General features: G+C 38.8%; 2 protein-coding genes and 1 non-coding gene across 3 annotated transcripts; 1 reads left to right on the forward strand and 2 right to left on the reverse strand.

Moving 5' to 3' along the window:
* Positions 1–1,559: 1,559 nt before the first annotated feature.
* LOC148587651 (uncharacterized) lies at positions 1,560–1,958 on the reverse strand. The gene has a single exon (XM_088512741.1). The coding sequence runs from the start codon at positions 1,956–1,958 to the stop codon at positions 1,560–1,562; it is 399 nt and encodes a 132-aa protein (XP_088368867.1).
* An 11,342-nt stretch (positions 1,959–13,300) lies between these two features.
* On the reverse strand, positions 13,301–13,750 carry LOC148587652 (uncharacterized). Its single transcript, XM_088512742.1, has one exon. The coding sequence runs from the start codon at positions 13,748–13,750 to the stop codon at positions 13,301–13,303; it is 450 nt and encodes a 149-aa protein (XP_088368868.1).
* Positions 13,751–13,820: 70 nt separating this feature from the next.
* On the forward strand, positions 13,821–13,927 carry LOC148587653 (small nucleolar RNA R71). Its single transcript, XR_015911613.1, has one exon. It is a non-coding gene; the product is annotated as a small nucleolar RNA R71 (small nucleolar RNA).
* The last annotated feature ends 3,751 nt before the right edge of the window (positions 13,928–17,678 follow it).

The raw sequence follows: 17,678 nt of genomic DNA on the forward strand, positions 1-17,678 counted from the left end.
AGGTATTTGTCCCGAATTTGTTCCCTGGTCAACCTTTTGTCTCTGAGAGGGTCCAGGGCAGCCAAGGAACTTGACAAAATATGTTCCACCCCAATGAAATCAACTTCAGTCACCTCTAAATGAAATATGTCCCTTGTGGGGTTGTCATCAGGTGGTGGAGTACTTGAAGTGAGAGGCATAGGCTCCGGTGGGTTTCTCCATGATGAGGCTTCAGATAGAAGATCAGGAGGAGGGTCTTCAATAGTTTCTCCAATGTCATCCAAGAAGAAACATCTATTCTGATCAGGTGCATTCTAGAAGGCATTAAAGATGTTCAGTCTAATCTTCATATTCCCAAAGGAGATCTTCATTACTGTGGTCCGGAAATTGATGCATGCATTGGCTGTGGTGAGGAAAGGACGCCCAAGGATGACAGGAAACGGCTTCTTTGGATTTGGGACCGGTTCTGTGTCCAAAACTATAAAGTCAACTGGATAGTAGAACATGTCCACCTTGATAATGAGATCTTCCACAATCCTGCAGGGTTTCTTGATAGAGCGGTCAGCCAATTGCATGACAGTACTTGTCGGTTTCAGTTCCCCTAAACCTAGTTGCTGATATACCGAGTATGGAAGCAGATTTTCACTAGCTCCTAAGTCGAGGAGGGCTCTCTCAATCTCAATGTTTCCCATGACGCATGAAATTGTAGGCGCTCCAGGGTCTTTGAACTTTGGAGGAGTGTTATGCTGAATCAGAGAGCTTACTTGCTCGGTGAGAATGACCTTCTTGGGAATGTGCTTCCGATTCTTCCTCTTTTGAGTGCACAAGTCCATGAGAAATTTTGCATAGGCTGGAATTTTCTTGATGGCATCAAGGAGTGGGATGTTGATTTTAACCTGCTTGAAGGTTTCCATTATGTCTTGTATCTTCTCTCCTTGTTTTCCGAAGTGGGAAGATGCCTTGAGACGCTCTGGGAATGGGACCTTAGGCTCATATGGTACCTCAAGAGTGGGGGCAGATGATGAAGATGCCTCAATGCTACTTGTTTACTCTTGTCCTGATGCAGATTCTGTGGGGCCTCAAGTTGCTCATCCTTCTTTTCCTCCACATGATTGTCAACCCGTCTTCCGCTTCGCAATGTGGTGATGGCTTGAACTTGCTTCAAATGAGAAGTGTTTCCTTTTACCATGTATAGTCCCCTAGGGTTGGTCACCGGTTGACTTGAAAGCTTTCCTTTGTCCCTCCTGTTGAGGGCATTGGCAAGTTGTCCGACATGAGCTTCTAATTTGGTGATACCGCCGATTCGGGCTTCTATATTGGCGATGGATTAAGAGTGAGAATTCACTGTCTGCGTCAGCTCGCCCACCTTGTCGGTTATCTCTCCCACCTTGCTAGTTATCTCGCCCATCTTGCCGGTCAAATTGCTCATCATTTTGCAGCATCCGATCCTCAAAGTAATAATCTGACCGAGGAGGTGGTGTGGCTTGGTATTGCTGCTGTCGGGGCCGGTATATTGAAAGAGGTTGGTAGGGCCGCCTATTGGATTGAGCTTGATTTCTCCATCTCGGGTTGTAGGTATTCTAATACAGATCATTACCCGGTTGTGAGAAAGCTGAATTGACCTGCTCATTAGAAATATTAGCATAATTTCCAATAGTAGGGCAGTCATTTATATGATGCATAGGACTAGAACAAAATGAGCATAGTTCAGGTCGTGTGTGCATGTGAGCAGAATTAGGAGCAAGACCAGCAACCAATAATTGATCTAATTTCCAAGTGATAGCATCAAGAGCTTGGGTAGTGACATCCGAAGAATGTCCTACTTCGAAAAGACCATCGGCCTTTCGTGCTTTAGGTGTAAGTGCCCTACGTCTACTGGAAGCATGATGAACAGAATTGCTACTCAAATTTTCAAACAAGCCCCATGCTTCATCCTCACTTTTTAACATAAATGTCCCCCCACAGGATGCATCTACCATTTGTCTATGAGGCTCTGTCAAGCCATCATAGAAGCTTTGCACAAGCTGCCATTTCAGGATAGCGTGGTGTGGGCATGATCTAAGAAGGTCCCTCAGTCTCTCCCAAGTCTCATGGAATTGTTCTCCCTCATATGGGAGATACTAGTGATAACTCTCCTAATGTCATTGGTCTTTCCTATGGGGAAGTACTCTTTAGAAATTCTTGAGGGAGAAAGGGAAGAGACGCATCTTGAGTTTAGCCTTAGTGAATCCAATCAATTTAATGGTAGAACAGATTGTTAAGAATTCATTGAGGAAGCCATAGGGATTTTCATTGCTAAGTCCAAGAAAAGATGGTAGACTTTGTATATTGATTGGCTTAATCTCATAGTGGGCTGCCGTAATGTCTGGTAGCCTGAGACATGTGGGGGCAGTGTGTGTGGTAGAGAGATAGTGGTCTTTGAAAGCCACAGGGTCACCCATGGTCTCTGGGGGATGCTCTCCTACCAAATTAGAATTCCTTTCGGCTCTAAATTGTCTAAGAGTGCATTCAATTTTGAGGTCGCAAGTAATTAATGGCAAAGACAAAGAAAGGCGACCTAACATAAACTAAAAGAAAATAAAAACAAACTACGACAAAAAATTAAAGCTCATAAACGGCCCAAAGGTGTGCTGGAACTTTGGATGCAGATTGCTGCTGATGCACTCTATCGCCAGGCATGGTGCGCTCGACCGTATTGCCGCAGATGGGTGTGACCGCAGGAGTGGAGGGCTCGAGCGCAGCTTGCAGAATTCCTGATGGAGTGCGTACTTGCACTCGATCGCACTAGATCTACGCTTGATCGCAGTCAGAGGGAAGGGTAGCTATGGACCTGAGTGAGAAAAAAAACTCGAAACAAAAAAAATAATAATAGAACACAAAAAACATAATTAAAATTAGAACCCAAAATTAAATAAAAGCAGAAAAATAAAAATTAAGCTAAAATTAATCCTTAAAATTTAATAGCTAAACCGTTAAGCAGTTCCCCGGCAACAGGGCCAAAAATTGATGTGGTCTTTTTGTGTCCAAAAATATCAATAATAAAAATAACCTCTCGCAATAGGACGAATCATTGTAGGATAGGTGATAAGTGCCGAATGTTGCACATTCGAGCCCTTTAACTCGCATATGTTAATTCCTTAACCTGCATATGTCATTGTTATTTGTTTGATTTAATTCCTTAACTCGCATATGTCATTGTCATTTGTTTGAATTTTTGTACTTTTATTGTTTTTAGGTTTTAAATAAAGATGCAATTAATTCCACCGATTTTGGGCTTAAAAGCACACTTTGAGAAGACCTAGAAGATATGATTAAACATAACAAATCATAATAGAGGACCTATATGATGTGGTTGAGTTTAATCAAATAAAGGAAATTATTAAATCGAAATTTCTCTAAGTGGAGTTAAAATCGGATTGGATTCAAATTTGGATTTTGCATATGTCTTAGTATTTTGACCATAACTTTATGCTAAAATGTTGGAGGCTTGCTATGCCAAAATCGTCCCACAATAAACGAACGCAAATCTGGATGAATCTTATTCCGATTTGTACTAGGATTGCTTCCTAATTTGACTAGGAGATTGAATTGTGATTTTTTTTTGGGTTTTCTAGGGCTTCTAGGACTTGTTTGCCCCCTATAAATAGGCCTTAAACTTCAAGAGAAAGTTGTGCTTAGTTTTAGATATAAAAATCTTCTTGGAGGCTTAGTGGAGTCATGAGTGGCTAAACCCCTTTGTGGGGTATCAGATAGTGAATTCTCACTCTCAGTCCATCACCAATATAGAAGCCCAAATTGGCGGTATCCCCAAATTAGAAGCTCAAGTTGGACAACTTGCCAATGCCCTCAACAGGAGGGACGAAGGAAAGCTTCAAAGTCAACCGGTGACCAACCGCAGGGGACTATACATGGTTGAAGGAAGCATGCTCACATGAAGCAAGTTCAAGCCATCACCACATTGCGAAGTGGAAGACTAGTTGACAATTATGTGGAGGAAAAAAAGGATGAGCAAATTGATGCCCCACAGAATCTGCATCAAGATAAGGGTAAGTAAGTAAGCACTGAGGCATCTTCATCATCTGCCCCCATTCCTGAGGTACCATATGAGCCTAAGGTCCCATTCCCAGAGTGTCTCAAGGCACCTTCCCACTTTGGAAAGCAAGGAGAAAAGATACAAGACATGATGGAGGTCTTCAAGCAGGTCAAAGTCAACATCCCACTCCTTGACGCCATCAAGCAAATCCTGGCATATGCAAAATTTCTCAAGGATTTGTGCACTCAGAAGATTAATATTCGGAAACATATCCCCAAGAAGGTCATTCTTACCAAGCAAGTGATCTCTTTGATTCAACATAACACTCCTCCGAAGTTCAAGGACCCTAGAGTGCCTACAATTTCATGTATCATTGGAAGTGCTGAGATTGGGAGAGCTCTCCTTGACTTAGGCACTGGTATTAATTTGCTTCCGTACTCAGTATATCAGTAACTAGGCTTAGGGGAATTGAAACCGACAAGTATTGTCTCGCAATTGGCTGGCCGATCTATCAAGAAACACCGCGGGATTGTAGAAGATCTCATTATCAATGTAGACAAGTTCTACTATCCAGTTGACTTTATAGTTTTGGACACAGAACCGGTTCCGAATCCAAAGAAGCAAATTCCTGTCATGCTTGGGCGTCCTTTCCATGCTACAACCAATGCATTATATCAATTGTCGGGCCAGAATAATGAAGATCTCCTTTGGGAATATGAAGATTAGACTGAACATCTTCAATGCCTTCTAGAATGCACCTGATCAGAATACATGTTTCTTCTTGGATGACATTGGAGAAACTGTTGATGACCCACCTCCTGATCCTCTATTTGAAGCCCAATCATGGAGAAACCCACCAGAGCCTTTGCCTCTCACTTCAAGTACTCCACCACCAGACGACAACCCTACTTCGTGGGGTGTTGATGTAACCCTATCCAAGCACAATGGTTTGATTGTATTTAATTTATAGATTTTTAGTTTATGCATGTTGATTGTATAACTATGAGAATTACTACCTTTTGATTCTGTTCTTAATTATTAAATGCAATTCTTCTTAAATTCCAAAATCAATATTTGTGAAATTCTTCTCTTGTCTTACAAAGTATTTTACTTTTGTTGATGTTAAATCATTCTTGTTTTCTGTGATTATGAGGATGATGGTTATACAATGGGTTTAATTGACATATGATTAATACGATTTAATAGGCCATGTCTAGGGAAGACGGATTGTACTACACCCTAGTTTAGTGTAATTTAGGTAGACAGTCTGTGCCAACTAAAGATGGATTACACTTATTCATTGATTGTATGTATCCTGTGAAAGAATTTGATAATTTATACCTAGGGAAGATGAGTCGTACCGCATCTTAGTGGTTAGGTGGACAATCCGTGCCAACCGAATATAAATTATGCTTATTCTTTAAGAAGGTAGTTTCTTGTTTATTTATAACATGCATAGAATGAATTTTTGGATTAAATATGATTAACCATCGTCGTGCGGATAGAGGTAAAGTCAATACCTTACACTTTCTCTTATATTTAATTCTCTATTAATTTCATGCACTTTAGTTACAAACCAAATCAATCACCCTTCACATTAAGTTAATTTTAATTCTCATAAGCCCACTAGAGCCTATGCCTCTCACTTCAAGTACTCCACCACCTGATGACAACCCCATTGTGGACATATTTCATTCAGAAGTTACTGAAGTGGACTTCATTGGGGTGGACAATTTTTTGGCAAGTTCCCTGGCTGTCCCAGTTTTTGAGAACCCCTATAGAAACACGAGGTTGATCATGAAACTAGTTCGGGACAAACACCTTGAATATCATCATGGGGAGCATCAAGACCTTTTAGCTGAGAGAAGCAGTTTCTGGATGCTAAGAGGAATCCTCTTTCATGTGGAGTGCTACATAATCATAAAGAAGAAAGGATAGAAGAGCTTGATTGGATTTTTGAAGGATCGAGGTAAGATCCTTCGGAACTCAAACTTAAATTGAGAAATACCTCATAATATTGAACGCAAGCCCTGTGCGCTCGACTCTTCACTCCACCAGGGTACATAATCTCCATCCAGGTTTATTTTATCCATTGTTGTTTCATTCTTTGACTATATTTTTACAACAATGTGTGCACTTGATTGGTATTTGGTTAGAGTATCACTCTCTTTTTCAGGACATGTGTTTTTACATATAAGTTTGGGGGTATGATATACCCACATCTGCTCATTCAAGTATTCCTATCCTCCTACTCTTATTTTTTCAGTTCTATACATACATTGGGGATAATGTATGATTCAAGTTTGGGGGTATGGAAAAACAAAAAACTGTCCAAATTTTGTTGTTATGTCATTCTTAAGCATGTGGTTGAGCTTTAATTTTGATTTGAATTTCATTGGTAGGCTTAAAGTTATGAATACATGATCCTTTGACTTATGAATTTTGAGTCTTGTTACTTAATTTTGGCAACATGATATGTTCTTGTTTCAATTTAAGATTTACTTTGAGCTCACTAGCACATGTTTGTGGGGTATGAATTTTGAGACCAATTATATTTGTTTTCAATGTCTTGAATTTTGTTGGGTGACATATTAGATGAATAACTTTGGCATGCTATAAATATATATATAAAATAAAAAATCAAGTTGAATTTTTTACTGAGTAACTGGACCTCTTGCCTCATTAAGTAGTGAGTGTTCGAGTCAAAAAGTGAGAATTTTAGGTTGATTAATAAAATTGGCTTGCTTATCTTCGTAGCCTTTTTGACTCGAGTTAGTAAGTCCTTAAGGGTGTCTTTACATTTAATGCCCTAAAGCCATTTGATTTGGAAGTCATTGGCTTAACACTCGATACATGGGTCAATTAGAAAGCTTAAGGGAGTTAAGCATTGCAAAGCCTATAGAAAAAGAAAGAAAAAAAAATGTATACCTAGGTTGTTTCATTTGATAGGAAGTTCAATAAATTCTGAGATGTTAATTTATTTATATTGGAATTATTTTGAAGCCTCATTATGTGTTAGTTCACTTTGCACTAATTGAAATTTGTATATCTCAATCTGCCATTTGTAAGTAATTTGACTTGTGAATTTCTTAGAATTTTGAAGATAGAGTTTATAATTTTAAGCTTGCTAATGAATGAGAACCATTACTTTTGTGATGCTTTATTCTTTTGAATGACATAATGATGACAATGTTTGTGGGTATTATTCCTGGAAAACCGTCACGAGACTTCACTCGTCCTCTAGGGAATACCTAGGGGTTTAAAAGGCTTGTTGCATATGCTAAATGCAATCGTATATCCCAAGAAAGATGGACTTATCTTTTTGTTTTTCAATTTTATTCTTGTTTTGTATTGCTAAGGAACTAGCAATATGTAAGTTTGGGGGTGTGATAAACACCGAATGTTGCACATTCGACCCCCTTAACTCGCATATGTTAATTCCTTAGCATTGTTATTTGTTTGATTTTGTGTTGTTTTATTGTTTTCAGGTTTAATTAAAGATGCAATTAATTCCATTGATTTTGGGCTTAAAAGCACACTTTGAGAAGACCTAGAAGATATGATTAAGCTTAACCAATAATAATAGAGGACTTATATGATGTGGTTGACTTTAATCAAATAAAGAAAAGGATTAAATCGGAATTTCTCTAATTGGACTCAAAATCAGATTGGATTCAAATTTGGATTCCGCATAGGTCTCAGTATTTTGACCATAACATTATGCTAAAGTGTCAGATTGAGATAATTCTGGAGACATTGGAAAGCTAACTTAAAATGTTACAAATCATTGTGAAATAAGATTTTCCTAGTTCTGACGTTTGCTATACCAAAATCGTCCACAATAAAAGAACGTAAATCTGGATGAATCATATTCTGATTTGTACTCTGATTGCTTCCTAATTTGACTGGGAGATTGAATTGTGATTTTTCTGGGTTTCCTAGAGCTTCTAGGACTTGTTTGATCCATATAAATAGGCCTGGAACTGGAAGAGAAAGGTTTGCTTAGTTTTAGATATAAAAATCTTTTTGGAGGCTTAGTGGAGTCATGAGCGGCTAAATCCCTTCGTGGAGTATTGATGTAACCCTATCCGAGCACAATGGTTTGATTGTATTTAATTTCTAGATTTTCAGTTTATGCATGTTGATTGTATAACTATGAGAATTTCTACCTTTTGATTATGTTCTTAATTATTAACTGCATTGTTCTTAAATTCCAAAATCAATATTTGTGAAATTCTTCTCTTGTCTTACAAAGTATTTTATTTTTGTTGATCTCAAATCATTCTTGTTTTCTATGATTATGAGGATGATGGTTATATAATGGGTTTAATTGATATATGATCAATAGGATGTGATAGGCCATGCCTAGGGAAGACGGATTGAACTACACCTTAATTTAGTGTAATTTAGATACATAGTCTGTGCTAACCGAAGATGGGTTACACGTATTCATTGATTGCATGTATCCTGTTAAAGAATTTGATAATTTATACTAAAGGAAGACGAATCGTACCGCATCTTGGTGGTTAGGTGGGGGATCACTAACCACTAAATTAGTTTTATTGGCAGGCGATGCTCCACGTGGAGGTCCCTTAACCTCAAAAAGTTAGAATATTGGGAAAAGAGGTGTAGAGCTTCATGTAACTGTGGTAGCCAGACGCATGGCAGGTGCTTTGTAACTCAGAATCTCTCTCTCTCTCTCTTGCACAGTCTTTAAGATTCATCACACCTTCTCTCTCATTCTCTCTCTGGTTCTGTTTCTCCTCCGATTCTTTCATTTATTATTTTCCTTCTTTTGGGTTGTATTGTGCATGTTGGAGTGGCGTTTATAGTAAAAGAAGGGGATGAAGCCTGAAGGAAAGAAATTCTTATGGATTCAAGGGAGGAGAGGTATGTGGGTGTTCTTTAATTTTGTTGCTTTTGCCGTGAGTTCATTGCTTCGTCTCTGAGTAGCTTCTAAAGCTTGCATTTCTTGGAATCATAATGGTGTTCTTGTTTGTTTTTCCCTGATTTCTAAGTTAAGGCTTTGCGAATTATGAACAAGAACTAAGAGAACATGACATCTTTAGGTTTTTTTAACTTTATTTTTTATTTTTTATGATGTAATCTATCTACTTGAGACATAAATATGAACATATTTGCTACAATTTGTATAAAGGAGCTTAATTTTTCTTTTTTATTCCCGATATATGGTTTGATAAAATTCCATTGAAATGTTTTGTACTTAGAGTGAGTTATTCTTGGATGGAATAGTCCTAGTAGGATTTCTTGAAGGGAAATCAAGAAGTTATTTCCCTTCTTTTTTCTTTTTTTTTTAATATATAATTCAATTTTTCTCTGTTGAATTATAACTTCTTGATTTCCCTTCAAGAAATAAAGTTGCCTAAGGCTTGCCGACAAAAAAAAAAAAAAAAAAAAAAACAAAACAAAAGGTTCCTAAGGCTTCAACCAACCTAGAGTGTAATGTAAAAATACAGAGAAAAGTTGAATTATATATTTAAAAAAAAATAATAAAAAAAAACTTCTTGATTTCCCTTCAAGAAACCCTACTTGGACTAGTCCATCCAAGAATGACTCACTCTAAATACAAAACATTTCAATGGAATTTGATCAAACCATATATCGGGAATAAAAAAGAAAAATTAAGCTCATTTCTACAAATCGTAGCAAATATGTTCATATTCATGTCTCAAGTAGATAGAATCATAAAAAAAAAGTTAAAAAACCTAAAGATGTTAGGTCCTCTTAGTTCTTGTTCATAATTCACAAATCCTTAACTCATAAATCAAGGAAAAAGCAAACAAGAACACCATTATGATTCCAAGAAATGCAAGCTTCATAAGCTACTCAGAGATGAAGCAACGAACTCACGGCAAAAGCAACAAAATTAAAGAACACCCACATACCTCTCCTCCCTTGAATCCATAAGAATTGCTTTCCTTCAGGCTACAACCCCTTCTTTTACTATAAACGCCACTTCAACAAGCGTAGTACAACCCAAAAGAAGGAAAATAATAAATGAAAGAACTAGTGGAGAAACAGAACTAGAGAGAGAGATAGAGAGAGAGAGTGAAGGCGTGATGAATCTTAAAGACTGTGCGAGAGAGAGATACAGAGACAGAAAGAGAGAGATTCTAAGTTACAAAGCGCCTGCCATGCGTTCGGCTACCGCAGTTACATGAAGCTCTGCACCTCTTTTCCCAAGATTCTAACTTTATGAGGTTAAGGGACCTCCATGTGGCACATCGCCTGCCAATAAAACTAATTTATTCATAGAATAACAGTAGTGACGTATTCTTCCAAATTTGAGAAAGAGAAGAATTTTCACAAATATTGATTTTCGAATTTAAGAACAATTGCATTTAATAATTAAGAACAGAATCAAAAGGTAGCAATTCTCATAGTTATACAATCAACATGCTTAAACTGAAAATCTAGAAATTAAATACAATCAAATCATTGTACTTGGATAGGGTTACATCAACAGCCTACGAAGGGGTTTAGCCGCTCATGACTCCGCTAAGCCTCCAAGAAGATTTTTGTATCTGAAACTAGCACACCTTTCTCTTGAAGTTTAAGTCTATTTATAGGGAGCAAAAAAGTCCTAGAAGCCGTAAGAGACTCAGGAAAATCATAATTCACTCTTCTAGTCAAATTATGAAGCAATCATAGTACAAATCGGAATAAGATTCATCAAGGTTTGCATTCTTTCATTGCGGGACAATTTTGGCATAGTAAATGTCCAAATTAGGAAAAGTCTATTTCACAATGATTTGTAGTAATTTGACTTAGCTTTCCAATGTCTCTAGAATCACCTCAATACAATATTTGAGTAGAAACTTATGGTTAAAATACTGAGACATGTTCAGAATCCAAATTTGAATACAATTCAATTTTGACTCAAATTAGAGAAATTCAAATTTAATCATTTCCTTTATTTGATTAAACTCAACTATATCATATAGGTCCTCTATTATAATTGGTTAAGCTTAATCATATCTTCTAGGTCTTTTCAAAATGTGCTTTTAAGCCTAAAATCAATGGAATTAATTGCATCTTTATTTAAAACCTGAAAACAATAAAACAACACAAAATCAAACAAATAACAATGCTAAGGAATTAACATATGCGAGTCAAGGGGCTTGAATGTGTAACATTTGGCGTTTAGCACATTGCACTACCCAAACGGCATACGACGATAGGTAAACGTACTGAAATGACATGTGAAAGTAGTCTTCGCTTGGTCTTCGGGGTCCAGTGGAATTTGGTTGTAGCCGAAGTAGCCATCAAGGAAGTAGTAGTAATCATGGCCAGCCAATCTCTCCACCATCCGATCAATGAAATGTAGAGGAAAGTGGTCTTTTCTTGTCACAACATTTAGCTTCCTGTAGTCGATGCACATTCTCCATCTCGACTGAACACGAGTTGGGACCAACTCATTGTCCTTGTTCTTGATCACCGTAATCCCTGCCTTCTTGGGCACCACATGAATGTGACTCACCCATTTGCTGTCAGAGATCAGGTATATGTTTCCCGCATCTAGAAGTTTAATCACTTTAGCTTGAACTACCTCTTGCATGGCCGGATTCAACCGTCTCTATGGCTCATGAGAGGTTTTAGCATTTTCTTCTAGGTGAATCTTATGCATCACTACTGTTGGGCTGATTGCCTTTATGTTTTCAATAGACCACCCTATGGCTTCTTTATGCTTTCTCAAGACATCTAGCAGCTTCTATTCTTGATTGTTATCCAAGTCGGAAGCAATGATCACTAGCAGAGATTCAGTAGGATCTAGATACTTGTACTTTAGGGTGTCTGGTAAAGGTTTCAACTCCCGCTTGACAGGCTCATCTACTAATGAAGAAGGATCAGGGGATGATGTCTCAGTGATTTCTCCAGTCTCAGTCTCAATCTCAAAAATTGAGTCTAACAAGGCATCAGCTTGTTCCAATAATGTATCCAGGTCCAAGTCACCTCTTAGTGCAATAAGGCATTCTCCCAAGGGGTCTTCAATATTCGGTTCATTGATAGTCTTCTCCACTATCTCCTCAATCAAGCATGTGCTTCTAACCTCCTCACATTAAAATGGCTGCCTGCTGATATCAAAGATGTTCAGCTCCATTGTCATGTTCCCAAAAGATATCTTCATGACTCCAGTTCTACAGTTGATTAGGGCATTAGCCATAGCTAAAAAATGACACCCTAATATGATTGGAACTTGAATCTCTGCATTTTCCGCAAGCTCTGTATCTAAGACGATGAAGTCTACAGGGTAGTAAAACTTATCAACTTTGATCAGAACGTATTCAATGATTCCTTTCGGGACCTTCACAAATCTGTTAGCCAACTGAAGTGTAATTGAAGTGGATTTCAACTCTCCCAATCCCAGCTGAACATATACTGAATATGGCAGGAGATTTACACTGGCCCCCAAATCCAACAAAGTTTTTTCAACTCGGTTGTCACCAATCTTGCAAGCAATGGTACGACATCTTGTATTGCAAAATAGAGCTGACCTGCTTAGTTAGGAAAGCTTTCTTAGGGACATTCATCTTCCTCTTGATGGTGACCAAATCCTTCAGAAATTTGGCGTAAGAAGGCACTTGCTGGATGGCATCTAGGAATGGAATGTTGATCTACACTTGCTTGAACACTTCCAAAATGTCATCGAACTTCGAGCTTTTCTTTGGCGCCATTAGTCTCTCTAGATATGGAGCTTTGGGAACATACTTTCTAGGATGATCCTCAGCACTTGGAATAATAGTGTCTAGTCCATCATCTCCTACATGCTTGTCCTGGCTTTCCTCATCTTTTTCAGCCTCAATGGCCCCTTCAGGCATGGCCACTTGGTTATCCACTTTTTTTTCCTGACCTCAGAGTGGTGATGGCTTGCACATGCTCCTGACCATGAGTAGAGGCTGAGGAAGTCCCAATAACAAATTGCCCTTTTGGGTTCGGCAGAGGTTGGCTTGGGAACTTTCATTTTTCTCTTTCTCCCACTTGATTGGCTAGCTGGCCAATTTGCCCTTCCATCTTTGACATAGCTTGATGAGTGAAGTTCTTGAGTTCTTGTATAGCTCTGCTATTGGTCATGGTGGAATTCCTCAGCTCCATCGTGGTATTCTTCATCTCTTGTATCGTTTGGATGTTTGACTGTATGAATGCCTTGACTGTGTCTTCAAACAATGATTGTTGTATAGGCTGTGGCACTTGAGTGGTGGATTGACAAGCAGGTGGCTGAGCTTGATAAGATGGCCACAATTGATTCTGGGCTTGAGTGGAAGTACCTTACTGTTTCAGTGGCTGATTCTGCTTCCAAGAGAAATTATGGTGATTCCACCACCCTGAATTGTAAGTCTCAGCATAAGGTCCACTTGTGGGCTTTCTGTACTCATTGAAAGCATTGACCTGCTCCATCGGGTACTCTGTTGACAGAGTTGGGCAGTTTTGAGTGAAGTGCATTGGACTGGCACAAAACCCGCATGCGTCAACTTGGTAAGTATCCGCTGCATTCACTGGTTTGTTTAGGACCATAGTATCAAACTGACGCCTGAGATCCTTGAGTTCCTCCCTTATGTTAGCATTGTTCTTCACCTCGTAGAGGCCTTTCGTGTTGGGAGCGAGAAGTTGTCTATCCCAACTATTTTGAAAATCCCATTGTTGTGCACATTCGGACATTTCATCCAAAGTTTTATAGGCTTCATCCCTCATAAGATTTAAGAATTCTCCACCATTCATAGACTCAAGCGAGTTTCACTCCATTGGAGTCAATCCTCTGTAAAAATATTGAACAGTCATCTCATTCTCAAAACCATGGGGTGGGCATTTCATCGTAAGCTCTTTAAACTTTTCCCAGCTATCAGTGAATCTTTCCCCCTCTTTTTGCCGGAAATTGGAGATCTGTTGACGAAGATCATTGATTTTGGAGATTGGGAAGAATTTGTTGTAAAACTTGCTCTACAGCATTTCCCAAGAGGTGATGGATCCAGGCCTATTGTTGAGTAGCCAGGATTTCGCCCTATCATGTATGGAAAAAGCAAATAGCCAAAGACACACCAATTTTGCCGGGACATTTTGCAAATTAACAAAGTCACACATATCCAAGAAGGACCTCACATGAACATATGGATTTTCGTTCTCTAACCCTTTAAATGAAGGAAGGGAATTGATCACACTCGGCTTCAAATCGAAGTGAGTGGCATTAGCAGCTGGTAGCACTATACATGATAGTGTGTTGGTAATAGTAAGTGCAAACAGTTGCTTGAGGGACCTGGGTGGACGTCGTTCTCCCATCTTTGTAGACTTTTCCGAATCAGACTCGGAACTTTGAGAATTTGTAGGTGAGTTTGGTGGCTGTCTTAGATTCTCTCTCGCCGTTCTTTCAATCTCGAGATCAAAAGTAGTTAGCTCCAGATTTAAAGATCTATGACCGAACATGCAAATAGGAACTAACAAAACTAAAAACTGAACTGAATTGAACTAAATTAAATTATACTAATTTAACTAAACACAATTGCAAACAGAAATTAATGCAAATAGAAACAAAAAAATCACGAAAAAGGACAAAAAAAAAAGGCTAAAATCTACAGAACTGTTGCAGGTGCGCTAATCCGTAGGTGTGCTCGAGCTGATGATCATGCGCAGGTGCGCACAATTCAACTGTTCTAGCAGCGAGGGCGCTTGAGCGTAGCAAGGCTGCGATCGATCGCACTAGTAGGAGCAGATGCGATACGGAGCTGCAAAACAGAAACTAAAAAAAATCTATTCTTTTTTTTTAAAAAAAAAAAAAAAAAAAATTAGAAACAAGGATAAAAATTGAAAAAAAATAAAATCCTAATTATAACTAGTAGAAGAATTAAACTAATTTAGAAATAAATTGGAATAAAAAATTTAACAATTCCCCAGCAATAGCGCCAAAAACTATTGTGTCAATTTATATTAACTCGCAAGTGTACGAATTAATTGTAGTTAATGGATTGCAAGTGCAAGGTCAATCCCACAGGGAATTACGTTCTTGAAAGCAATTTTAAATCTAAATTAATTGAACCCTAACCTAGTTCCAAATTTTGAGAGATTATTGTTTGAATGAAAAATCAAAGGCATAACCAATTTAAAATGAATGTAATCTAATGACAAAGCACTAGGGTTTCAGAATCCACACTCACAAATTCATAGCAACATAGTTCCATGATCTATAATCTTTCCCAAAGTTCTCACATGTAAATCTTAGGTTTGTTTTACTACTGCTTCAAAGAATTAATCAAAACATCCCCTGTATCCATTCATAACCCAAATCACAAAAGAAATCCAATAATTAATTAAATCATTAACTGTATCCATAAATCAGAAGAAAATATCTAGTTTTTATCAAAACATCTATTGTATCTAGAGAATAAATTACAGGGGAAATCCAATTTTTTTTACAAAGAAAACCAAGCAATCAATTCTATTGAATAATCTTAAATCATCAAGTGTATCCTTGAATCATTAAAGATATCCAAGAATTATTCAATCCATTTGCGTTGAAGTAAAATAATAGGGCAATTAAACCATTAAATTGGGAAACAATACATACATGGAACAAAGTGCTAATCATAAGTGAGGCTTCATCTTCAACCTTAGTTGAAGGTTTAGCCTCCCACGTTATTGAAAGACAAAACAAAACTAACTGAATTCATAATGAAAATATGAGTACTCACAAATATAAAACTTCAGGCTTGAGCTCCTTTCTCCCTAGCCCCACTTTTCTAATGATCTAAGGGTCTATATATAGGGTTTGGGAGAGCCCTAGACTCTCATGTATGAATTACATCTCATAAATCGAGTTGGATTTGTATCAAGAGTTTGAATCCCAGTTAAAAATGTGTGAAAAACGCGTCTGCCGCTGCCTAGCGCAAGTGCGATCGATCTTGTGTGTGCCGCGCTCGAGCGCATATGCTACTGCACGCGATCCTAAGTCCTTGCTCTCAATCAGAGGTCTGTAGGCAGGTTCTCCAAATTGTGCAGCTTTCACATAAATCCTGCAATTTTCCTATAGCAACCTACAAAACACTACAGACACAGAACTAACCTAGAACATCAGATAATAACACAGCTAAAGGAATAAAAAAAGTAAATTAAAGGGTTCAAATATGCAATATTTGGCACATATCAATTTGGATAGGGTTGAAGGGTCTTAGAACGAGCATCCCATTGCCTAGTGATTTTTGGTTTGGTGTTTAAGCCGCTTTATGTGATCCCTGTTAATAGGACTGGGTCATTTTTTGGAGTTAATTAATTGTCTTGCACCCAGCTGAATTCTATAAGCAATACAACCAACCTCCAAGAGTAATGTTGGGAGGTCTTGGGCCTCTCTCAACCTCAAAAGCTAGTTCAAGAGGTGAGACTTTCCCTCACACTTATAAACTGACTACTAGCCCCTTCCACAACCGATGTTGGATAACCCTACCAATCTCCCCCTCACACATTGAGGCCTGGGTCAGAGCAGTGACAACCCGTTTCTCCCGTGGACTGATGGGCCGAGACTTGCCAGTATGCTTGGGCTTTGATACTAGTGTTGGGAGGTCTTGGGCTCTCCCAAACCCAATAGCTAGCTCAAGAGCTGAGCCTTTCCCTCATACTTATAAACTGACCACCAGTTCCTTCAACAACTGATGTGAGATAACCCCAACAAGTAAGGAATTTCATGAGCAGCCTTGAAGCACTTCTCATGGTTGAACATAAGTTTGTGGTGTTACCAACTACCAAGCCGAACACAAACAACTTCAAAACTTATTAACTAAAGATCTAAAGATCTAGCGGAGGTAAATACACTCTTCCCCGTAGAATAATATATCACCATGTTAGAATATTTGATATTATTCTATTATGTTGCCTTATATGTTCTAGTGTTTAGTCTAGGAATTTTTGTTTATCACTCATAGGCTCTCTATATATAAAGACCTTTACAATATCAATATCAATTAAAAGAGAATAATACAATGTAGTCCATTGTTAGCTTCCGCTCTCTCTCTCTCTCTCTCTCTTCTCTCTCTTATTCTTCCATTACAATATATTCAACAATATATTTAATATGGTATCAGAGCCACTTTCTTTTGGCCTTCAATAAACGTCTTTGACATTTTTCGGCGCTCCCTCCGGTGACCTCCCTTTTCCACTCAAAATCTATTCCACGCCTTCATCGCAGCCTCATATGGGAAAATTAATCCCAGATTCATACTTGCGAGGCACAGATCTACAGATTTGTGGAAGATCCGCTGCCATCGGCCCACCAATGCGCTGCAACGCGCCTTTGCTAGTTTCTACCCGCGCCTCCACGCGCTGCTGCTGCCCTTGCCTGAGCTACACGTTCCTCCTCAGATGACAAATCAAACGCCTCTGAGTCCATATTCGAAAAGATCTCAGCCATCCATGCTTCCACGCGCCCTCACACGCCTCCGGAAGGTTCTGTCAGAGAGTCACGCCCCTCCTAAGGTGTCCATGCGCCTCGACGCGCCAAGAAGGTCTCACCATGGGCTGGCAGGTCCTCCCACACGCGTCCACGCACCGGCCATCTCCTAGCGCGTCCGATGCATGCGCCTCACGAGCCATAAAACCCTAGCTAGGGTTTGGCGCGTGTGGTACACGCGTGGCGAGTGGCTACAACATCTGGCGCATGCATCACACG

Source organism: Corylus avellana, chromosome 2, assembly GCF_965113065.1.
Source record: "Corylus avellana chromosome 2, dhCorAvel1.hap1.2, whole genome shotgun sequence".
Lineage (NCBI taxonomy): Eukaryota > Viridiplantae > Streptophyta > Magnoliopsida > Fagales > Betulaceae > Corylus > Corylus avellana.

Excerpts from the sequence above, each read along its gene's own strand:
- LOC148587652 (XM_088512742.1), bottom strand. The coding sequence starts at position 13,750 with ATGAATGGTGGAGAATTCTTAAATCTTATGAGGGATGAAGCCTATAAA.
- LOC148587651 (XM_088512741.1), bottom strand. The coding sequence starts at position 1,958 with ATGGTAGATGCATCCTGTGGGGGGACATTTATGTTAAAAAGTGAGGAT.